The sequence below is a fragment of the Fusarium vanettenii genome, assembly GCF_000151355.1.
Source record: "Fusarium vanettenii 77-13-4 chromosome 6 genomic scaffold NECHAsca_37_chr6_2_0, whole genome shotgun sequence".
Classification (NCBI taxonomy): domain Eukaryota; kingdom Fungi; phylum Ascomycota; class Sordariomycetes; order Hypocreales; family Nectriaceae; genus Fusarium; species Fusarium vanettenii.
Genome location: NW_003315849.1, coordinates 135,435 through 159,036, shown reverse-complemented (window position 1 = coordinate 159,036; position 23,602 = coordinate 135,435). Strand labels below are relative to the sequence as shown.

At 50.0% G+C, this 23,602-nt stretch overlaps 8 protein-coding genes across 8 annotated transcripts; 3 read left to right on the top strand and 5 right to left on the bottom strand.

Annotated features, from left to right (window-relative positions):
- Positions 1-654: 654 nt before the first annotated feature.
- NECHADRAFT_94113 (uncharacterized protein) lies at positions 655-1,905 on the bottom strand (the record flags this gene model as incomplete). Its single annotated transcript, XM_003042115.1, has 2 exons — positions 655-1,083; positions 1,138-1,905. The coding sequence occupies 2 exons, from the start codon at positions 1,903-1,905 to the stop codon at positions 655-657; spliced, it is 1,197 nt and encodes a 398-aa protein (XP_003042161.1).
- A 313-nt stretch (positions 1,906-2,218) lies between these two features.
- NECHADRAFT_94112 (uncharacterized protein) lies at positions 2,219-3,872 on the bottom strand (the record flags this gene model as incomplete). Its single annotated transcript, XM_003042114.1, has 3 exons — positions 2,219-2,241; positions 2,282-3,206; positions 3,294-3,872. The coding sequence occupies 3 exons, from the start codon at positions 3,870-3,872 to the stop codon at positions 2,219-2,221; spliced, it is 1,527 nt and encodes a 508-aa protein (XP_003042160.1).
- Positions 3,873-4,317: 445 nt separating this feature from the next.
- Positions 4,318-5,292, bottom strand: NECHADRAFT_42619 (uncharacterized protein; the record flags this gene model as incomplete). The annotated part of the gene is made up of 3 exons (XM_003042113.1): positions 4,318-4,706; positions 4,764-4,998; positions 5,065-5,292. 3 exons carry the CDS (start codon positions 5,290-5,292, stop codon positions 4,318-4,320), a joined length of 852 nt encoding a protein of 283 aa, XP_003042159.1.
- A 1,228-nt stretch (positions 5,293-6,520) lies between these two features.
- NECHADRAFT_81200 (uncharacterized protein) lies at positions 6,521-9,608 on the top strand (the record flags this gene model as incomplete). Its single annotated transcript, XM_003042189.1, has 4 exons — positions 6,521-8,632; positions 8,686-8,837; positions 8,910-9,111; positions 9,174-9,608. 4 exons carry the CDS (start codon positions 6,521-6,523, stop codon positions 9,606-9,608), a joined length of 2,901 nt encoding a protein of 966 aa, XP_003042235.1.
- Positions 9,609-11,275: 1,667 nt separating this feature from the next.
- On the top strand, positions 11,276-12,379 carry NECHADRAFT_81199 (uncharacterized protein; the record flags this gene model as incomplete). The annotated part of the gene is made up of 1 exon (XM_003042188.1): positions 11,276-12,379. One exon carries the CDS (start codon positions 11,276-11,278, stop codon positions 12,377-12,379), a length of 1,104 nt encoding a protein of 367 aa, XP_003042234.1.
- Positions 12,380-12,625: 246 nt separating this feature from the next.
- On the top strand, positions 12,626-13,741 carry NECHADRAFT_81198 (uncharacterized protein; the record flags this gene model as incomplete). The annotated part of the gene is made up of 1 exon (XM_003042187.1): positions 12,626-13,741. One exon carries the CDS (start codon positions 12,626-12,628, stop codon positions 13,739-13,741), a length of 1,116 nt encoding a protein of 371 aa, XP_003042233.1.
- Positions 13,742-14,330: 589 nt separating this feature from the next.
- On the bottom strand, positions 14,331-15,382 carry NECHADRAFT_94110 (uncharacterized protein; the record flags this gene model as incomplete). Its single annotated transcript, XM_003042112.1, has 3 exons — positions 14,331-14,414; positions 14,469-15,217; positions 15,286-15,382. 3 exons carry the CDS (start codon positions 15,380-15,382, stop codon positions 14,331-14,333), a joined length of 930 nt encoding a protein of 309 aa, XP_003042158.1.
- A 5,015-nt stretch (positions 15,383-20,397) lies between these two features.
- On the bottom strand, positions 20,398-21,168 carry NECHADRAFT_28303 (uncharacterized protein; the record flags this gene model as incomplete). Its single annotated transcript, XM_003042111.1, has 2 exons — positions 20,398-20,954; positions 21,003-21,168. Coding segments are annotated over 2 exons (723 nt in total), but the record flags the coding sequence as incomplete, so codon positions are not given.
- Between the last annotated feature and the right edge of the window lie 2,434 nt (positions 21,169-23,602).

Sequence of the window (23,602 nt, the reverse complement as noted above, 5' to 3'; positions counted from 1 at the left end):
AACGGCCATGCTGGGTGGGACGAGACCTTCGAGCATGAATTCCGGTGTGTAGATGAGGGCGTAGACGGTTGGGATCAAGGTGAGGGGGTCCACGTAAGTGAGCCAGACGCGGTAGAATCTGTGAATGCTTTGTTGAGTCATTGTACTTGGTTCAAGTGGCGTTTTAGTGTGTAGAGTTTGGGTATGGGATTGATTGAGGCAAGTTGAGTCTTTATCCGGCTGAATCAAAGAGATCTGAGTGAGCGGGGCGCATGAGCACGGCCTCATATCTCAGGCAATCTTGTAAGCTGACATCGAACTGGAATAGATTCCAATTCGTCTGATCGGAATAGTTAGTGGAACAGGTCTAGCTGGCTATTACATCTAAATGACACCCTCATCAGGTCTGCAGCTCTGAACCTACAAACCATTGGAAGAAAGGTTGGGAGGGCTTATATCCTTTCATTGTCTCGTCGACCTCGTGTAAAAGAGGATACCGCCTCCCTGGCATTCTAGACGGTTTTGGGAGTCTGTCAAAACGAGGTAACTTGTTTCTACTGGTTTCATACTGGTGAAATGTGTATATACAGCTCAAAATATATGTGATAAACACACCTAGTATCATCAATTTGCAATGACACGGAGTTATTATGCAGCACTCCAAGTCTTATTCCACTATTCACCAACAGCACCCAGCCTGGCATGGGCCAATCTCGAGCTACTCCTCTTCTTAAGCCTTGCTCTCTCAGGTGGAGGTGACTTTGAGGGGTTGTTCATAGCAGGTTGACCAGAAGAATAGCTCGACCCTTTGAAGAAACTGGCCAACTTGCCGCGGTGTGATTGATCCCCCATGTCTACTGTGCTTGAGCTTATAGCAATAGGTGGTTCGTTGTGAGGACCCTGTACGTATGGTGCTTCATTCGTGTATGGCCGACTTTCATGGTCCTGCTGCCAGTATTCGTTTGGGCGAAAGAACCTCATGTTCTCAACCTCGTACCGTCCTTTATCGATGGCGGCCTGGTCCTTTTCCATGGCTTGTGGGTTTGAACCAAAGTGCTTGTCGACGGTCGAGTTGAGTGTTCCACGGAGGGTCTCACCGGCGCCCTGGAGTGATCAACAGATTAGTTTGTTGCCTTACTTGTCTTTTGGGGAACTTACATGGATACCGGCAGCTGCACATTTGAGGTTCTGTATCGTCGACTTTGGTGATGGGTGGGAAAAGTTGACGGAGGATCTAGGGCTGCTGAGGGGAGCCGGGTAGAGTCCCTCGGTGTTGTTTGGTTGGACCTCGGAGGACTTTCTTCTTGCATCACGTTCTGGTATGATCGGGGTGTTCTCAATTGGGCTCGGCACGGGAATCGGCTCGCGAGGTGGAATAACTCGACGCCCTGGTGTCTCGACGCTTGGCCGTCGGCTCGTTGGCGTCAACATCGTTTGGTCTTGAGACGTTGGCTGCTGGTCTGGCTGCTGGTCTGGCTGTTTGGGGGTGGCTGTGCGTGGCAAGTCCTGGTTGCTTACTGTCGGCAGCTCGGAGGGCGGGCGAGGCTCCTCGATCGTAGACACAGTCCCATTAGCATTGCTCACCGTCGTAGTGGTTGTCGTAGTGGTTGTAGTCGTGGTTGTCGTTTGCCCAGTGTTGGGATTCGTGTGAGTCTCTCGTCTAATGGTGGGACTGGTATACGATGAGGGGTTCTGGATCTCCGCGTTGGTGTTGTTGGTACTCCTCGGAGCACTCGTCTCGGCCTCTGTGGTGAGCGAGTTGTTGGGCTCGCTGCTGCCATAGGTAGAGTCCCCCGAGTTTGCCTCCACATCGGGTACCGGAGGCTCTAGGCTGCTGTGCTTTTCTTTGTCCTTTGAGGAGAAGATCTTCCACCTAGACTTCTTCTCTTTGTCTTTGTGGTTTGCTGATTCTTCGTGTATGAACATGCTGGATTGATGATATCAATTGCGGCTTTGGAAAGACAATGATTGCGCAGAGTTGTGGGACAGGAGGCCGAAAAAAGGTGATGTTGTAATAAACAAGTTCTCAATCCTGAAATCAAGGTCGGTTAGGTGTGGTGTTTACGTAGGTAGGATGACGATGATGAGATCACCACAATGCAGGACCACGGCCAATCAAGTTCAGGGGACGACACTAACGTGCGATGATTGCAACATGACCCAATGTCGAACAGCCAATTGTGTTGTAGCATTTTAGCGGAATGCGTGCTTCTATTTCTGAGATAAAACGATAACGGATTTATGTGGCGTCGAGGTCATGATCTGATAGACGTGAAACTATAACCTTGGAGCTCATGTCCACCTCCGATGGAGGCCTCTGGGAGAAGCGACGGATCCTTGATCAACCTCTCCATGTCCTCCGTTCTAATATGAATAGAAATATCAACGCCATTGTCCGTCCAGTATGCGCCCGGCTTCCCAGGAGCCTCCTTGATGAGAATATTCCCATCCATCTCCGGGACCACACCCTCGGCGAAGCTGCATTCAGATCCTAGTCCGAAATCAATATCGTAAATACCGGCCCGGCCCCAGGTCGTAACCAAGATGTGCCGTCGTCCCAGAAAAGCCTGCCATATCCGCTGGGGAGACTTTTCGTATGCGATGCTGTAAAGATGGGCGGCCATATTGTCCTTGTTGGTAATTACTCTGAGCGTCTGACGCACTTGAGTAGCGATAGCGCTCAAGTTCGACTCATCTGCCACTTTGGAAACTGCTAATTCCACGTTCATCATCATACATGGAGATCCTTGGAACTCGCTCCCCAGCTGAAAAGAGGGACGCACTCCGTATACGAGATCACAGTGTACAGGCCCATCGTCGTCTTGCAAGCCACGGGCACGTGCGATGCAGGACCATATATGCCCCAGAACTGCATCATGCCTGCTAAGCTTTTCCGAGGCATTTTCGTTGGCTTTGTTCCAGAGAACGTCGACTTGGTTTCGGTTTAGATGAACGACGTAGTTGGATACTGGTGAGGCAAGATCCCATTCAGCCCAGGGCATCAACTTGCCCACTGATGTTTGTTCCTCGGTATCGAAAGGAGCTGGGATCTTAAATGGCCATGGGCAAGTTGCTGCCGAAGCCCACCAATCGTATCTATGCATTGGCAGGCTCCTAGCCTTTTGTAGAATGTCCTCGTCTGGTTCTTCGGCATTGATGTCACCGGCTGCTTGGCTGTCAAGCAATGCTGGGTCAAAAAGAGGTGTGAGAGCAGGAATAGCGCTTTTCTCCAGGACTGATCGGCTGACAGTGGCCCAATCCTTGAGTAGGGAGATGAAGCTTGTCGCATCTGCCAGAGGATGCGTTCCCTTGACAGCCACAACGAAGCCCCCGCAAGCAAGTTCCGTGACCTGAACTGCCATGAGGGGGCTGAGCCGTCCTGCTTCATCCGCAATATTAGGCTGGAGAGCATGCGCAAGAGTCGTGGCGGCCAAGAAACTGTGAAAAGTCGCCGTCTCACATGACCACAAAGGCTGCTTCGAAGGTCGATCCATAGGATAAATAGAGTCGAGAGTGGCGGAGCTTCTTGCATAAACGAATTCAACCCCAGGGTCCGTGGCCGTTCCAAAGTGCGCATAGATGCGTCCAAATCGTCGCGCATGAGGAGGAAGATGCTGCGCTTCAGGAGGACCAACGCCATCGATCTTGCTCACCACTTTGAGATGACCCAACCATTGAGGGTAGGCTTCTAGAGTGAGGGCCAAGGACTCGCGGAGGTGATATCCGAGGTTGAAGTTGTCGGATTCAGGTAGTTTTGGGGGCTGGTATAGCCAAATGGCACTACCGTAGGAAAAGTTGGCTGTCGTGCAATCCAGGAGAGAGAGTGCGATGACTTTTTCTTCGCTTGCTGAGTTGAGTCTCACCGACTCGATAACCGAGATGTCGATAGCCATGATAGAGTTGTGAGCCTGAAGTTGTTGATTTGGTTGAGGATGTTATGGCGTTATCACGGAATAACATTCTAGTCTAGATAAACCATGTAGGCTTCAAACAAACGAGAAAGAGTTGAGAAGAACGGATGAGGTTGAAGAGGACGAAGTTAGCGTCGTCCCATCCAAAAACCCACAGACGTTCCAAACAAAGGCGTGATTCACGATGAATCATTTTATCAGGCCCAATTGGGCAACCGGCCCATCGCCTCCACCGAAGCGACAAAATTGCGACTTGGTATGCGAGAAAGAGGGCTGTATGCCACCCACTCTGCTCTTCTTCTATTAGATTGAGTTGAGATGTTGTTTCTAGACCTCTATCCGCCGTGGACTTTGTCTTTGGTTCTTGATCTCTATGCTGCGATAGCTTCAACGTGTGTCGTCGTCCAAGTACATGCAACCCAGTTCCTCATTTGATGGGAGCATCATTCGTGAGCCATGCGATCAAGTTTTGTAGGGAATCAACCGTGACAACATCCTTGTCCTTGTAAAGTTTCTCAAGTGTCTGATTTGGGTGGTCCTCCAACCTGGGAATAGTGGCAGCTTCCTCTTCGCCATCCAGCAAGACCGATTTCCAACCTGCATTGGCCGCACCGACGACGTCTTTTGCATGCTCATCACCAACATGGACCTTTTGCCACGATTCAATGTCCGCCCTGGCTTCAGCTGGACTCTTGCCATTTCGCATGGCGATGATTTCAGCCAGCATCATTTCAGCAGCGTTAAAGATGAACTTGTCTGGTTTCTCAACACCAACATCATATGACATGCAGTGGAAGTCAATGTCATAGTCTTGTCCTTCGACTTCTTTTGGATCCACCTCTGTGCCGTATCGCAGGGGGCTCACGTCGAGACCCAGCGATGAAAGGATGCTTGGAATGCGATCGTCAGAGTTTGTAACGACTCCGATTACGACGTCGTCGAAATGCAATTGGGACTTTTGTCGTCTGAGAGCTTTGAGGGCTGATACCAGGTTCGGCTCGGTGTCGTATCCGTCTTTGGTTGCGAAACGATGGAGAAGCGCTGGAGCCAGTTCTTTTGGCAGGGGTTGATTGTTCCGAATTAGGGGTGTAAAGGTGTTGTGGATGACCTGACAAACAAGTCAGTTCTTATCACTAGCGGAGTTATGGGTGGTTGAGAATGGGTTCAGACGTACATTGGTCCACCACTTAGTCGCACCCAATCCAGTCGCCTTTCCATAGTTGGGATTCTTTGCAGCCTCCTTCTTGATGGCCGCCAACAGAGAAGACTGAAGTTCATGATCATCAAAATCAGTCACGCCACACTGTCTCGCAATCTCTGCGTACTGCTGCACAACAGGGCGAGCAGGTCTGATGAGAGTACCAAAAGCATCAAAACACAAGAGAAGATTGCGCTTCGACATGATGACCTCTCTTATCGGGGCGCGTTGGATGCAGGAGAATTTGGGTTAGTGGGGAAAAAAGAACTTTATTCAGACGTTTCTCGCCCCTTGATGCTTGAAATATGGGTTCGCGGATCCCCACGTGCCGGGTGCCTATTGGCTCGGTTGAGGGAGGGAGGTGGCTGCCGAGGTGGCAGGAGATATTGGCCTCGAAGCATTTTCTTTCATCTTTTTATGGCCCGACGTTAAAGGCTTCTCAACCTACCTATAGGAGGGTCTACAGGGAGGATTTATGCTGAAACCTGGAGACGGTGGACATCTGCCCCTGCCCCAATTCTCTGCTTGCGCTGATAGGATGAGAATGGGTTCATCTCGCATGTGTTGGGAGAGGCCCCTGTTCGGAGTACAACAACCAACAGCTCCTCCATCAGTCTCGACAATTAATCCGGTCCGCTCAGGTGGCCGGTAGGATGCCTTTTCCCTCGGATAGACATCTCTTGTTGCCTCCTGTTACTAATCTACTGGTCCTCATAATCCCGCAACTTCAGAGTACCGACCACCTATTCACAGATACAATGAATGACCCAGTCGAAATTTATAGAAAAAGATGTCATTACTTATTTGTTTGCCGCTATAAACTACGCATGGACCTCCGTTGTCTGAAACCATACCCCGTCCCTCAAAATGCCTCGCACCCATTGGATCACCTTTTGCCATATCTTCTGAACGACAAAGAATTCTACCAAGGCCGACTATATGCTTGTAGCACCCCGTCAAGCGCCTGGAATTTTAAGATAGGCGCTGTACTATGGGAAGCCTTGGGTACGGAACCTGATGATTTCATGGTACTTTGTGACTCTTTGATTAACCCCAAGGGGCGGTTCTGGAGCACGTACACCAGTCGGGCACCAACTACAGGCAGGAACCTCCCTAACATGCGAATATCTTTGAATGATTTTATGGCGGAGATGATCGAGTGGCCGCCAAAGGACCATAGTCTGGTTTTCAGTAATATTCTGAGTAGCCTGACGCGTTACCGTGTCTTGCTGCAAAGACTCAACCTTGGTTCGTTCCGAAATTACTGCTGATGAACGAGACATATTCTAATCACGATACCATAGAGGATTTGTGGTTTATCAGTCTTCATAAAGCCCAAAACGTCTATCCACTGGAGCTCGGGCTCATGGTATATATGGAAGAGCAATGGAGAAAGCTGGCATGGGTCTACCTTGACGCGGCGATCTCAGACATGCCCGAGATGGCCGACCCAAAGGAAGATTCCTCAAGCTCGGATTTTATCGAGCGGCTGCAAAACGACAAGGTTCATGATCGTGATGAGAAGAAGGAGATGATTCGCGCTGTCCATGTACTGTTTGCCGCTGCTGGCACGGGCAAGACTCGCCAGATGTTTGAACTCTTGCAGCAACACTGGGGTTTCTACATGCTATCTCCAAACATCGAACCAGAAAATACTACTTCTAATGAGCAAGAGGAAAGAGAAGGCAGCAATATTTTAGGTGCACAGAGGTACGCCGCGTCTAGGGATACTTACACCATGTTTGAGCACCATCCTCTGATCGACCCGAATTGGGATCTTCAAGAAGTCAATGTGTTTCAGCCAATCATAGTTGCTCAGAATGCCTTACTTTACGAGTTTCTACTTCGGCATCCCTCAGCAACGCCAACCGAGTGGCTCTGGTTGCAGATATCATGTGCTGCATTTGACCCGTTTGACGCTTTATACAGGCTCTTTCGGCTCGCCGATACAAGCTACCTCGGAATAGACGCTGCAACCGTTCTCGACGCAGAAATACCCGGGTATTTTGTGCCAATGTGTTATTCACTTCTCGGAGAGCGATTTTGGAAGCCTTCTGGGCTTCCATTATGTTACTGTATCGACGAGGCCCAGACGACCATTGACAACCCCAAAGCCTCCGCAATGTTTGGTCACTTGTACAACTCTCTGACGTATTTTTACGTTCTATCAAGAGATGAACCGCTTGGTTCAAGAGTCGTCCTGGAGAAGCAGCAGTTTGATCAGGATGAGAGTGATTCTACAAGCCAAGACGCACCATGGCAGATGGGTGACGATATGCCAACCATCAACCCGCTTCTTCTGATTTCAGGAACTTCTCTCAACCTGGAGAAGCTAAGAGAAATGCTTGCACACTTTCTCACGGGCTCTTGGGGTGATGATGAGCCTCCTGTGGACTGTTGGGGAGCATATCTTGTCCACAACATGTTTCCACTGGTGTCTTCTGACGAAGACTTCTGGCGCCTTTACCAGAAACATTTGACTGATACAATATCGGAAATTTCAAGGACTCAGCGTTCAACAAATGCGCACAGGGCGTCTCGAGTGCCCCTGTTGAGTCGAAGCGGCCGACCGCTACCTCTGCAAGACTCTGGCGACGGGCTCGATCTTGCACAAGCTCACAAATGGCTCCAGAAACCATTGGACGTCGCTCCATTACCAAATATGCTAAAAATGCTTGGTCAAATCTGTCGGCTTGTTATGGACCAGGAACCAAGAGAAAGCCCAGGCAAATATGTGCATTTGTTTGCTGATCTGGAGGTTGCTTTAGACCATCCGGATTCAGATATGATTGTTTCGGCCCTGGCACTTCAGCTTGTGACTGCTTCTGCTGGTGGCAATTCTACATCATTGCAGCCATTCTTCCAACAAGCAATTCGATTGCTAGGGGAATCCAGAAAACTCAGTATCGACGAGGTGTGCAGTGCGGTCTTGAATGAAACGACCAACCTAGTGGCTTTGGATAGCAACCTTCATGACCTGGCGTTGGCTTTCCATGAGCACTTGCGAAACCTGTACATCCGGCAACTCATAACATCACGCAGCGTCGGTCATCGTGGACGTTATCGATGGTCAACTATCTATATTGAGGAAATCATGTTACTCTCACCAAAATTGGCTTCTAAGAATGCATCCCTGGCGGAGATTCGAGCCATGATAGACCAAGCAAGGAAAAAGACCAACGAAGCAGCAGTGGAGGCGCTCAAGGAACAAATTCGAAAGATGAAGGCAGCTGGAAAAGCGCAACTGGTCCGGGATCTATTCCGAGCTGGTATTCGAGCCGAGATCATGAGCACACCGACGATATTCCAAGATCAAAGCTACGCTGAGCTGGTCACGTATGGATTTGCCTTAACTGAGAGGGACGGAGAGACTATCAAGTACACACTCGCAGAGCCCATAGCAGTGCACGCTATCATGGAGTACCTCCGTACAGAAGGCGGAGAGGACTATCACGATCTCATGCGGCAGTGGCTAGTTGATACGCAAGATGATCATGAAGTCCAGGCTATGTTTGGAAAGGCTACTGAATGGTTTGTGGCAATGGTGAGCTTTCATCCCCAGAGATATTCCTGACAATTTACTGACACTTTAATTAGTCTCTTGACCGCATGTTTCGATACCAAGAGGACTATGAGTCTACTTTGCCTGACCTGTTGAATGGGTCTGCCCGTCGCGAGACATTATTGAAGATCCTGGCCGGGTCGGCCTCACTCAATCCACAGCAAAGCACGCCGATATCGAAACTCGGGTCAGTCATCAGAACAGACAACCTTAGGCTGCTACCCAGGGAGCCAACGGTATATACTTACCACATCCCAAGGTCAATTTGGGAGTGGATGAGGTTATACCGGACGGAGGGTCACCACTCAGTCCCGACTTTCATGTTCCCTGACATCATGGCTGGACCCGATCTGGTCTTCATCTTGGAGAACCGGCCAGCAATGGGGAAAGAAGAGGAAAAGCCTCACGGAACATTACCGCAGCCCTTCAGTCCATCAGAAAAGATTGTGGTAGCGGCACAAGTATGATTTAACCTGCTCGTTTTGCGGTTTTCTGAAATTGAAGTGTTACTCACACACCCTAGGTCAAAACCGGTCGAAGTGCCAAGTTCGAGGCTGCCATGGAAACACTGATTGACTCCAGCTGGCACAGCGGCACCAGGGAAAACGGCCGAGATGAAGAACTGACTCATTGGAAAGGCACTAAATTTCTTCTGCTCTTGATATGCACCGGTATTACAGTCACCCGGGAAAAGCTTCATCAATGGATGATGAAGAACTCGGGCCGGATACAAGGGGGCCGCTTCTTCTGCGTTCTGGATGAGACGGTCACGAGCGACGTATGGGGTCAAGACTTTGTTGCCTTGGCGGACGCTATCAAGACGAAAAAGGTTGAGACGCGAGGTGGAGTGACAGCGCAGAGGCAGGGGGGTAATAGGGGCAACAGGAGCCACGGTAATGGAAATCCGTCCGAGAGTCAACTACCGAACCGGTCTAAAAAGCGTCCCCGGAACATTTGAATACATCTGTTGAGATAGCACGTGCTTCTAGGCTAATAAATCCATGTTCCCCTGGCAGATGAGACCCAGCCTCTGGCCTTAGCATCGCCCGGGAGGACATCGTGTATATGGGCAGACCTTGAGGTACCCGAGTCTTCTCCTCTTGGAGACTAACTCTCCAAAAGTGCCGTGGCACACCTCTCTGGCTCTGGAAGAAATCGCAGCAGCGAAGACAAAGAGTCCAGTCGTCTCCTGACAGGTGCATCATGTTCGTCGTCGAACTTTATAAGGTGAAATTGTTGACAGTCCTCCTCGGGTGTACCTGGATGGAAGGCGTGATATCGCGTCTAAGGAGGTCTTCGCTCGTTCTGAAAGGGCTGGCAAAAAGGCCCTCGTCTATAAGGCAGATTCGGCTGCTGATGGTAACCGTCAGTGAGCGGCTCGTTTCGATGGTGTATTGGCGTGGGTTGCGGAGGCCATGTCGTGATCAGCTTTGACTGGCTGTTGAATAGCGATATGGACTATACACTCATCACCGTGAGTGGCCAAGCTTTGCCCTTCTTTATCAAGTGTGATGAAGTGACGAACCTGTGACTGACAACATCGTAGTGGGAGTACGATCTGTTCTTTATTATAGTTGCAGCCCGGCCCTTGATGGGTTAACTGAGCCCGAAGATCGTAGTGGGAGTACTACAAGAAAATGACGACGACCTGGGCGTCTTTGCCTTTCCATCATAATCAAGGGACTCGAAACTGTCGACAATGTCATGCCTGCGATCAAGCATAACGTTCCCGTTATCGGTCTCTCTAGTCATGTTGCCCGCCAGCTTGACGGATCTCGGAGAACAACCATCGTGATCTTTGACAAAGACCCAGCTCTGTTCGGCCAGGTTAAGATCTATGCCGAGCGTCTTGTATGGTAGTGACGTTCTGAAGCTTCTTGCTCTTGATGTCAAGGCGGTCGGTCTCGGTCGGACGTGATCTTTACGAATTTGTACGGTATTGAGGGCGTCAGGTGTGCTTTCAACCTGCTGAGGCGCGAGGTCTATTTCGACCTGGGTAACGTTGAACTGCCAGATGTAAACGCCAGGGGATCTGCTGCATACATACCGAAGCTGACAATCACCAAGCAATTGGTTAGGCTAATGCAAACGGGGCATTGGAAACTAGGAATTCCAGGCAGAGACAATATCTTGCATAATAGACGGGATCTGGAGCTTTTAATGTCCTGCCTAGCTGCCACACGTGATCTGCCGTTTGCCTCACCTTCCTGGGCTTCTGTGACGGAGGCGGTCACGTGCGGCTGCAATCAACCACAGCAGAACATCCCACCACCAATTTTTTTTATCTGCAAGACTCTCCCAATATTTTTCGAGCCTTTGGAACTCTGTAGAACTTCATTTCCATCCCGATTTTATGCTGGCATCCTCTGCACTTCAGTCTCATCCTGCAGGTGTCCACAGCATCTGGCTAATCCCTTCCCTTGCCCGACACTGTTCCTTCACTATCCCAGCCAAAGAGAGAATCCACAAGCTCGCATTCCGTTCCGATCCCGTTAGAAATGTCCTCCAAGTTCTCCTCTCCTTCATGCTCATCCTGCTCATCAGATCCTACCCGACACATCGAACCCAACACTTCAAGTCCACGATCGACCCGCTGCCCTGTCACCCTCGTCACTCTTCTCCAACATGCCCCCCGACCCACTAGTTAGCATATATCAGCAGTACAAACAGGGGACAGACTTTGTCGCCTCTTGGCTCGCCTCTACTGCCAAATCATGCGGCTACTCCACTGGTGACACAGCGCCTTCGGTGTCGAATACTGGCCAAGAAAAGAAGAATGCGAAGCGCAAAGGCAAACAATCTGCGAAGGAAACCACCTTCAAGACTGTCGTTGCTATCAAAGACTTTGTCCCTATGGCCAAAATCATCTCTTCGCACAAACCTAGCATCAAGGTTTCCCAGTTTTTCCTCAAGACCCTCGACATGGTCATCGAAATGAGATCTGGCTTCGGAAAACACTTGGCTGAGAGTGGTGTTGCTCTTGATAAGCTTTCAGACCGATCTCATGGTCATTTTGTCGATGTCCTTCGACAGGTTCAAGAGGTTCTTCAGCCCTGTTGCTCCTCTCCAGATGAAACAGCGTCATCCCCTGATCCAGTAGTGGAGCAAATTACCAATCCATTCGATCAGCTTGAGCTATTTGAGCCCTCGCAGAAGTTTCTCTCCACTCAAGCGATTCCCAAGTCCGAGTTTCCCATCGATCAAAACCAATATGAAGCTGAAGTCCTATCCTCGAGAGACGACGCCGTAGCGGCATTTACGTTGCTTGTCAAGGATCTGGATTTGATCAGGAAAAGTGTAATGGGTATTTGGTTGGCCCAGGTCGATGATAGGCTTGACCTTGCATCTTGTGCCGTTGCCACCAACACTGCCTTTGACTTTGCCAGAAGCCTGATCGCTCAAGTTGAACCAGACCTACAAGAATACGGAGGTGCTCGCGGAGTCTGGAGATTGATGTTTGAGGACTTCAATCAAAGCGGAAAATGCACGGAGGAGTATCTCATCGAGTACAGAAATCTCTGCGCAAGGGAAAACTTTTACGCCACTGGCTTTCTTGTCTACTTCGACCCCCTCGACATGATCGAATCATTCGCCAAGGAAATACCTCCCAAGCACGACGCCGTCGTCAAAACAGGATACACCGGAATACCTTCTCCTTTCAAGCCCCTTGAGTCCAAGCACAGCCCCGGAAAGCTCGAACACGACAAGGAAAAGATTGCAGCGCTCTAGTTGGACGTTGTCACACTTATACATCACGTTCCTTGCTGGCCTATCGAAGATGAGTTCATCCGCGGTGTTCGCGAGCTGGAATCATCTGGGGAGATTCCATTTTACCTTGTCTTTGCTACCAGGATTTTGCTTGACATCCATGATCGGCTGCAAGAGAAGACTGTTTACCCTTGGGAACGTCTGAAGTCTGAAACTGACTATATGGTGCACAGCATCATGAAGCACTTCAAACGCCGAAAGACTAACATGCTAGACGGAATGCCTGATGCTATGGACAGTGAGCTTCGAAGCGTCGTTGAATGTTTGATGCGATTCCTCGATGACCCTATCTTTGCTCAGAAGCGAAAGACTCTTGGCCGTCCCCCGGATGAAGCACTCGGTGCCGATGAAAAGGGTCGAATCTTCAAAATCTCTCCCATCATTTCAGGTCTTGCACTGTTTCACTTCAGAGCCCGACTGCACAAGATTGGTCTTGAAATGATCAACGAGACGGGAGCAACCACTATTTGCGCGCACCCGAGCAACGCTGCGTTTGAAGAAGGTTACTTCATACCCCATCCCGACATCCAGTTCGCGATCAAATACTTGGGGGAGAACTCGTTCTTCGTCGGAGGTTTGCCGACCAAGAGACAAGACTACCTCAAACGCTTTTTGATGCAGTGTGGTTTCCCTGCGGTGACTTTTGCTGGGCATGGGAGAAGGGGAGCAAAGGAAAAGCGCATGATGTATGACTTTGTCCGCCACCGCAACCAGCGTCGCATCATCAAGGCCAATACTCCCATCTCGAGTATCTTTGTTGACAGATATGTCAACAACTCTTCGCGAATCAACCTGGAGCCTAATGATATCGGACGGATTATGTCTGAGGCCAGGTCAAGCTTCAAAGGACCTTGGCGAGACTACAAGAAAGTGGCAAAGCCTGAAAAGGGCAAGGCCGGCTCTTCAAGTGAAAGCTCCGAAGAGGAACAAGCCAAGCCCACAGCCCTGCTCATGTCCCTCGTTTTCTGGCTCCATGCAGAGGCGATGGATATGGCATTCCCTTACTTTGCCTTGGAAAGCACATGCTGGGTAGTTCTGAGGGGAGTCAATGAAATTTGCGCCCCTCACATGATGGATATCTTTGACAAGAGTCCACGGGAGAACTACAAGCAGACGTGGGCTGGGATGGCAGAGCTGGTTGGCGACATTCTCCTGGCCGCACAATGGAATGAACCGATGGGCGAGACATTGTTTCGTCTCTCGGGCCGTGCCCTCGCCATAAGGTTGATCGAGACCACGCCCACGCCCCTCTTCAGGGAAATGATGGATGTGGTGCCGCTGTTTCGGCGTGAGAATGTCCAGCGTCTCGCCCAAGGCGGATAGAGGCAGCAGGCTGAGCAGGGCGAGGACACGGAGGGGGATGGGCACGCAGGGCAGGGATGAGAGCTCTCATCCCTTAGTAGTTACTTAGACATGAAAAGGGAATCTCACCAATACTTGTGACTATCTGGATTATGTTTGAGTATTCTGTTCGTGTTGTTGTTTTTCAAGTACTGCAAGAGGTATGTGTAGAGTCCTGTTGGAGTCTAGGAAACTCCTTTTACGTCACCTCTCACCCGCTGGGAAACGCCCACAGCTCACCATCACCAACTACTCGACGAGCTTCACGACAGGCTCAACGTCCCAGAGGGACAGCTCCAAGCGCTTAGCACCCATGACAGACCCCGCGTACTAGAAGCCTGGCGTGTTAGTCTGAAGATGCCATTAAAGAAGTCATGACCTTAGATGGTTCCATTGCTTAGGTTTATAACTCAAGTGTGACAGATTAAACTCAAGTCGTAAATTATTTATTCAAGCCATAATAGGATTCCGCCATATAAATAGAGCCAGTAAAATACCGACTTAGCTTTTGTAACTCCTAAAGGTATATAAAACTTGAACAATTCGAAGCGCATTAATATTTTGTGTCTATCTATGTGGATACATAGTGAGCGACATATCCTACTTCCATCATACTACCCCTATCTCCATATGTACTCTTATTGGGGTTGCCGGGCTGTTCAAAATTGTTAACGACTGTCTAAATATCTTTGATCAATGAAGAGCTTACCCAGTCACCCCCAACGGCAACGTTCAAGATGACATACAACGGGCTGTAGGCGAGAGCCTTCCACGTTTTGGCGTCGTTAATCTTGGCGCCAGTCACCTTGTGGAATACTTTGCCGTCCATGTACCATGTGATAGACTGAGACTTCCAGTTGCTGTTTCGGCGGTCAATCTGCACGCGCCAGACATGGTAGTTGGTGTCAGGCAGAGAAGTCTGAGCAGCAAGGCCAGTGGGCTCGTTGCAGATGCCACCAGGGGACTTGTCGCAGTGAAGTGAAGCGTATCCAATACTTTGGCCGTTGATATTCTCCATAATGTCAATCTCTCCGCAAGCGGGCCATGTGACGCCGCGTCGGTTGGAATCACCGAGCAGCCAGAAGGCAGGCCAGATACCTTGCTTGCGCGACGCTGCGTTGGTGCCAAACTTGATGCTAGCTTCAACTCGAGTGATCTTGCCGACTGCGGGAGTCAAGGTGTATTTGCTCTCGATACGAGCCGAGGTCCACTTGGTGCTTGCTGAGTACTGAGGGACCAGCTGGACGGTGCTTCGACCGCTGAGGCGGAGGTTGCGCTGATCTCCGGTGTATTTTTGAATCTCGTTGTTGTAGTTCTTGTCTCTCTTGATGACGTTCCATGTGTTTGTGTTGACTGATACACCCCAGTTTCCTCTGAAAGGGTCGAACCAGACACGAGTGTAGCCGCTATATGCGGGAGCCTGCCAGGCTGCGGCGATGGTCACCAAGTAGGCGAGGGCTGCAAGGATCCAGCGATAAGACATTGTGAAGCTTGGGTGAAAGGACGGTAAATGATAAGGAATGAACTGGGTGCTTGCGCACAAGTATTTATAACAGAAAAGGGTGCAGGAAATCCCCAAGACCTACGATTGATGGCTTCAATAATATCGAATCTCCTCTCCATCAAGGGTTCCGGCCGAGGACACCCTTGGACTTAAATATTCCCTTCCATGACAGAAACTATCGACTTTGAATCCCGGAAGAGGAATAAAGGCGTCAAACAGAAAGGGTCTGGATCATTTCTAACCGCAGCAGACGCTATTGTCTCTCCCGCCCGATAAGACGGAGCTGAAAGCTGGATTGGAAGGCCTAGACAATTAAGCAAGCGCCCTATCGACGCCACGGGGCAGGTTAACAGTCAATAGCGCGTGCGTTCCTGGCATGGTGGCTGATTTTTAGTCTTGGCTCGTTGACGCTATTCCCGTCTTGGGACCACCCTGATTGCGTGGACAGTGGATCTGGACTCTGGGATTCTTTGGCAGATGCAGGGCTTTTATTGAAGAATGACTGGAAGAATTAATTAGTACTCGATTCCAATTGTCGGGATGTGGCGCTGCATTCGTCAGATGCTTGATCCGGGATTGTGGAATGTCTAAGACAAGAGTGTCCTTGACGGAAGAGGGGCTAAGTGCAGCTAGCCCTAGAAGCCGATAAGGCGCCCACTTCACGGGAAGACTTGGATCGTCGATTGTGGCAGCCTCTCCGTTGCATGGCGTTGAAGCTATTCTGAAACCAGTGAACCAGAGGAGTCATCCAAAAGACAGGGGTTGTGTGATGCTCGTACAGAATTCGTGAGCTTAGTCATCGGGTAAACGACGTTAAGCGCAGGTTGATCCTTCTCAGGCAGCATCGCCTGACATTTCATCAACCGTCATCACGATGACTTCTTTCAGCTACGAGCCTCTCACATCGCCAGACGAAGTACGCGTCTTGGATTTACTGCCCGGGCCAGGTCCAATCTCATGCCGAATCAGGAATGTTCGACTATCTGACAAGCCGCACTATGAGGCATTGTCTTACTGCTGGGGTACCGCAACCGGGCAGAAAAACATCTCTGTCAACGGGCATGACTTTCCTGTTGGACCAAACCTCTACTCAGCTTTGAAGAATTTGAGAGAGGCTAGTCAGCCCCGTTGCATGTGGATTGATGCTATATGCATCAACCAGATGGACAATAACGAAAAGAACGTCCAGGTTCCGCTCATGCGGGAGATTTATGAGACAAGTCAAAGAGCTGTTATATGGCTTGGTCCGTCAAACTTTCTGACGAGGAGAGCGTTTCATGTGCTCAAAGTCCTTCTTGAATACTCCCATGCTTGGCCACTTGGGTTCACCAGGGTTTCGGTGGATTGCTGGAGACATGCCGAGCACAATCTCGGTCAAACCACTGGACGAACAGCAGCAAGCGACAGAAGACTCAACGAAAACTGGTTCTGGGACAGGATCTATGATGCCCTAGCATTCGAGTATCTCTGGAAGAGGCAGTGGTTCTCGCGTGTGTGGATCTTGCAAGAAGCAACCGTTTCCCCGGAAGCCATCGTCAAGTGTGGCGAAGACGAGATCAGCTGGACGTACCTCACTGATTACTGGAGCTGGAACTCCAAGGCCGATATTATTCCAACTCATGCTGAAGCGCCTTTCGTTAATCGGGTTTCTTGGAAGAGGGATCTTGCTATGGATCTGTTTATCGCGTTTGCGCTAAACGAGGCTTCTTCGGCGACCAACCCTCGCGATAAGATCTATGGCGTGCTCGCTTTTGTTCGAAAGAAGGATAACATCGACATTACTGTCGATTACTCCAAAGACGCTGCAGACGTTTATCTCGATTTTACGACTGCAGTCCTTAAAGGCCGGTCTGATCTCAGTGTTCTTGTCCGAAGTCGCGGCATTCGACCCAACTCGAAAACCAATCTTCCGTCATGGTCACTCGACTGGGAACATGACCAGATGCAACAGTGGTGGAGCTGGACCTTCACTGGACATAATCACAGGGCCAGTATCCCTAGTCCCGCTCGTGCCACCAAAGATTCCAAGGCAGAAGTCGAGTTCATCGAGAACGACAAGGTTCTGGGCCTTCTCGCAGCAGAGGTAGATGAAGTTGTGGCTGTGGGACTCGGCATGCCTGATGCTGATGAATGGGCTTGGACACAAACGTTTCGAGCGTACCTCACATGGCGTCAAGTCGCTCAGCTCGATTCTCCGGGTGTCTACGAGCCCACGGGGCAACCCCGACGGGAGATGTTTTGGCGAACTATGAAGTGGTTCACTTTATACAACCCTGTTCGGGTGGAAGATGAAAACATGCAGTTTGATGCCTTTGACAACCGTGTCGTTAGGCTAACAAGCTTTCTCCCTAAGCGATTGTTTGGCAATCAAGTTGGAGCTGCTCTCCTCACTTTGTGGGACACACTTCTTTCCATTGGTGCGACCGCTAGGTTCTATACTACGGATCCGTCCTGGTTGTTTGACGCTTCTGCTGGATGGGGAAGAGCCATGTTCAGGACATCAAGTGGTTACGTGGGTCTTGGGCCGCCTAACCTTCAGCCTGGGGACAGGGTCTTTCTGGTGAATGGCTGCAAGGCGCCAATGGCCTTTAGACCGTCTGAGAATAGGTGGAAGGTGGTTGGTGAGACGTATGTTCATGGTATCATGTCTGGGGAGGTGTTTGACAATAGCAAGTGTGAGAGGATTTGGGTAGAGTGAACAACGACATTGTAGAAGATTGGAGTTTAGGGTATTACATTGAACCTTGTTGTATCTCAAATTCTAGTCTCGTGATAACCCCAGTTGTGAGGGTAGCGGCTTGATTCCTTTCAAGACCCTTGATCCTCCACGAGGCTGATGCCTAATCACTCAATGTCCTCCCGTCGGTGCCCAATCTTACCCCCTCTTTGCCAAGTTCCCAATTCTACCTCCCACACTCCCCGAGTTTCCATGCGCTGCCAACCCTTGAACAGAGTGTCGTACCAGGCTCACGAACTGCGCACCAATCAGGTTCAACAAGCATTACTACGCACCATTAAAGCTAGATATCTGTCCAAGACCGCAGCAAGGCAATTCCACCATGACTCTACCCAGTAAGAAATTTACAAAACGGACCTTACTGCTCATGGCTACCTACGCTAACTAGTTTTATCAAGAGAACCTCTGTTCAACATGTTCCAAAGCGACTATATCCCGTTCTCAAGAGCCTTGGACATTGACTATGGGGACCATCAAACAGACCAAGACATGCTCGGAATCAGGCTGTTACATCTGTTCAATGCTTCTTTTCACCCTAGATTCAAGACTAGACGATAGAAAAAAGCCTAAAAGAGGCACGAATCCAAAAAGAAAAAAGGTAGCAGAAGACAAAACTTTGGAGGACCTAGCCATCACGCTTGTGCATGATCAGGGTGGACTGGTCTGCCGGGCCGGATCCATAGTGTCACCCAAACTTGACCTCGACTACTCACCCGGTAAGCCTCACAATTCAAAACGTCATAGATGAACTAGGTGACTAACCAATACCAGCGGTATACCGTCGTCACGAGTGGGATACGCAGGCATTCAAGGATCATGTGGAAAACTGTGCACAAAATCATCCTTGTGGCAAGATGGTCTCTGAAAGACTTCCAACTCGGCTCTTGGATGTCAGTCACCCCGATGGCAGAATACATCTCATCACGTCAGCCAAAGACCAAAAGATCAAGCATTTGAGAAGCTCAGGAGGAAGCGTGAGGTATGCCGCGTTGTCGTACTGCTGGGGTACCTACCCTTGTTTCACAACAACGCCAGCCTGCTACAAAGACCGATGCGAAGGGTTCTCGATCAAAGAAATGCCCCCCACTCTACAGGACGCAGTACAGGTTACAAGAGATCTTGGCTGCAATTATCTGTGGATAGATGCCCTGTGTATCTTGCAAGGCGATTCCAAGCAAGCTCGCGAAGACTGGGAACAGGAATCAGCAACGATGAACAGCGTATATGGGAACGCCTACTTCACCATCGTCGCTGGTAGCGCTCGAGACTCTGGTGGCGGTCTCTTCGAATCGCGAACGCGGTTCCATATTCCGTATGTACAGGAGGGGAATGGACAAGAACAACATGAGAATGCAATGGCCGAAGTTTCTATGCTCATGCCAGATATGGAGTTCAAAGACTTGCCCATCAATACACGCGCATGGTCACACCAGGAATGGCTGCTCTCCTCTCGGTTATTGACCTTTGGATCAAATGGCCCGTTCTTCTACTGTACAAGCGAGTCAGAACGAGAGCATCCTGGTCTTCGTCCGTCACCTGGAAACCCTATAGGCCACAAGATTCTCAAGTATAGGCTCCCTCTTGAAGAAGAGTCTGCCCAGCCGGCTCATTGGTTCATGATCCTTATGGGGTATAGCTGTCGAAACTTGACAAATCCAAGAGATAAACTGCCAGCCGTCGCGGGCGTTGCGAGACAGTGGGATGTTCTCACAAAAGGCGATGGGGGCGAGTACCTTGCTGGACTGTGGAGAAAGTATCTGTTGCCGGGACTTTTATGGAGGCGCGAACAGGACTACCTTTTGCTCGTGTGTCCCAACGTTGACATTTGTTCCCATCGAGAAAGGGCCCCGTCTTGGTCATGGGCGTCAATCGACTGCAACACCACGTGGGTCTACAGTCTTGCTTTCCGCGAAGAATACTATCGTGCCCGGATCATAGACTGCACGACCAAACTCGCCACAGATGATCGCTTCGGAATGGTCAGCGAAGGAAGACTGGTTATCAGCGGACCGGCAACATGTGCATATCTTCACAAGGATGACCAGGATGATTTGCATGATGCCTGCTCTGGTATTGACAGTTCTGTGCCAAGGCAGTTGGCGACCATCTGGCTTGACGACAAGAGCACAGTCACTGAAGAGAACTTGAAAGGAGACGGGCTAGTTCATTGTCTATGCCTTTATAAAACGGGCGTTGACGCTGTGGGGTTGGTACTCATGGAGGAAGGGAATTCTCAAATTTTCAGGAGAGTAGGCGTCTTTTATGGTCACGATCCCAAAAAGGACGAAGGGGGGGTAATTGACTTTACCCAGCAGCCAGAACGAGAATTCGTGATAGTTTAATCAGCTTTTGATTCGTGATTGTGCTATTGATGCATTATCCCTCTGCAACCGCTGCTCGAACGACAGCAAAGAACCCTCGGGTTCGCACCAAGAAGAGAACAAAGACGAGCACTATAGGTAAAATGACCATAATAGCGCCTACAAGCAACCAAGGGTTGGAAAGAACACGGGCAATCAACATTGCAAACAACATCCAAATAGCGACACCGATCATCTCTCTATCCGAAAAGTCCCTCCCACTAACGTTCTTGAGATAACCTCCGCCCTCAAAGTTCATCATCGCGATGCACATGACGAGGGACGTAAAGATGAACAACGCGTCTATCACCAGAACACTCGTTGCCGGAAGACCAAAGGCTGAGTCGTCAGCTGCGGCTACAACGACGGAGATGATGTTGAGGAAGATGGAGGCGATGATGAACGAGGCCATGGCGATGCCTAGTTTTTCAGCTGTACGGTGGTTGATTGGTTTGTCAATCGTTTTTCGACACTCTTCAATGATGTCTGATGACTCTGCCTCTTCAAGATCTTCAAGAATAGCTCTAGCAAGATTGAGAGACGGTGGAAATTTTGACTTGCAGGAAGTCTTGCCATCCACGACTCTACATATCCCTATAGCCATGTCAGTCATGCCTTTATGGGCCTAGAGGTCATTCTTACCCGACGTGCCAAGCTTGTATAGGTCAGGCATATAGTCAGCTGTGGCATTGGTGCACTCTGTTCCCCAGATGAGCTCTATCGTGGACTGCGGCCAGTTGATGATGGGGTAGTTTTTCTCCATGTTACTCCTGCAGCCCGCGAGGACGCAGATGGAGAGGGCAAAAATGCCTGTTCGAAGGACATGGTTAGCATGGGTATCTCGAAGTAGGTTATCGGAATAAGTGAGGGGAGCAAGTACCGAGATTTATGAAGCCAAGGTATGCCACGCTCTTCATTGTGTCTAGTGTTTGCTTCCGCCGAGTGCAGGTAGACAAGCAACGCAAGCACCCGAATAATTTACGAAAATTCTCTCGGCAGATAAAACGCATCTATTTGTATCGTCGCTTCCATCCAGCAGGGTCCAGGCCCTGTGACTGATAGCTGCAAGGCAGACAATGGGCTGACTGCTCCAGAGACCCTCGTCACACTGAAGCGCCGCCGAAAACGAAATCCCACGATTCTCGCTACGCAACGTCCAGTTAAAACCCTCGTTTCCGACGATCTTGAAGGGCTAGAGAAACAATCACGACCCTTGAATTTCACCTCGCATGCGTCCCGGCAGAGGCGCGTCTTGGCAGCGCCTTTACCCCGGCCAGCTGAACTCGGTGCTAAGCTGTGAGTGGACGGGGCGCCTTTAGCTGCTGCGCCAACGTTTGAGAGACACATGGGAGCGGTAAAGATGCGTTGATCCTTTGAGGGAATGAAGCCGTTGGCGGAATAAGCTTATCAGGGAAGCTTAATGGATGTCCACAGAAGTGAAGATGGGCTTCGATTTGCGCGCAACTTATGGAAGCGGTCAAGCTTGAGTTAGCCACATTCTTAGTGAGCATAGTTGGTGGGCAAGGCACACAATCCAAGTAAAGACAGGTTCAAGTCTCGGTATTCGCTCAGTCCTGCAAACAACGCTCCCGCTTCAGACGCTAACAGTATACCAAATGCCGCATTCACCTTTACCCCTTGACCTCCAATCAGCCAAGCATACTTGGACACTCGATTCAACCTAGTGATACATCCTTTACAGTCGACACCTTCACTCCTTCAAACCCAACCACGAAGGCGCCTGCTGCCTATCAAACTTGTCCTGGTACGCAACCTGGTGATCGTTCCAGTGCTCCTGTGGGTGGACGATATCGCAGTGCACGTAGAATCCGCCGACGGGCACGTATTTTTCGCAGAACGGGCAAGCTCGGTGGTGTGTCTCGCTCACGTGCTGCTTCCGGGCGTCTGCGTCTGGGAGGGAGACTTCACACTTTTCGCAGCGGTCTGGTGCATCGTAGCCGTTGATGTTATAGGCGTTGAGGTTGACTGATGTCTCTTTGTCAGACATTTTGCGAATGTAAATTTGGTGAGTGTGTTGGTTAGGATTCTAAACGAGCCTGTTGTTTGTGGTGAATGTGGATGGCAGGTGGTTGTTGTTGGAGCGCAGTCAACTCCCGAGACGGAAAGCCCTCGATATATATACTACACCGGGCATTCAGCTTTGGCCTCTTTCTTCCATCATGCTAAATTTCTAATGACAGGGCTGACGGCCAGGGCGAAGCTAGTCTCCAGGCCTCCGATGTTGTCAGCTTATCTCAAAGGTACCCTCGTAAGCGGGCATCAGCATTGCGTATAGATCATTCACTATGCATTCAGCTGAACCATTGTCCAATTGACTTTCCATGAGCAGCAATAGCTCCAAACCCTTCAATAACGAGCGAGATGCTGGCCACCTCTTTTCCCTGGATACTCTTCAAATCCCCATCAAGCTAGTAGACAAGAACACAGTTCTTGACAAGGCTTGGCCAAGCAGCCGCGTTTCCCGAAAATTAACCAACAGCCAGTTTCATCACCATTCTATTCAGATTGGCACAAAGGGTGTCTTTTACATATTAGTTGGTGATGTGCTCCAGCCCGTGTATGATCAGGGATCTCCAAGAAACAGCTTTTCGTGATGGACCCAGACGGTCGGGTCGTTCTTAAGTAGGATCTGGTATATTTGGATATGTACACCGTAAAACATAGTGACAACGTCTGAAGCATCCTGCATTCTCGGTTATAAAGGTGAAAGAGGGTCCTTAAGATCGAGTAGCCCGCTTGGCAAACTCGCGCACAAACTATACAACCTATGTTTAATAGTTAATTTCCACACTCTCAGGCCAGGCTTTTAGAGATACAAACCAGTTTGCAGGTCCCGACGGCTTTGTCTAGCTTTGTCCAGACCACACCGTAACCCACATGCCCTAGGCAGGCCTGGTTGCCCAGAAGCAATACAGCCTCAGCCATGGTTTCGATGAGATCTTGATAGTGAGGGAAGTTCTCGCTCTATACTATAGATCCTCCTGGACCCAAGGGTTGAACCAGGTGAGTGGGTGGATCATCTTGAAGAGGCACTTGCTATGAGGAAACTCCATGTCAGTCTTAACGTACGTCTGCATATCTTGGAAAAAGTCATCGTCGAGGAAAGAACAGGTGCGTCCGTCATTGTCGATCTTGTGAGCAATTGCTCAATTGGAGGTGAAACCTCATTAAAAGGCCTAGTGAGTGATAAGATATCTACGTCCACCATCGTCATTCTTGCC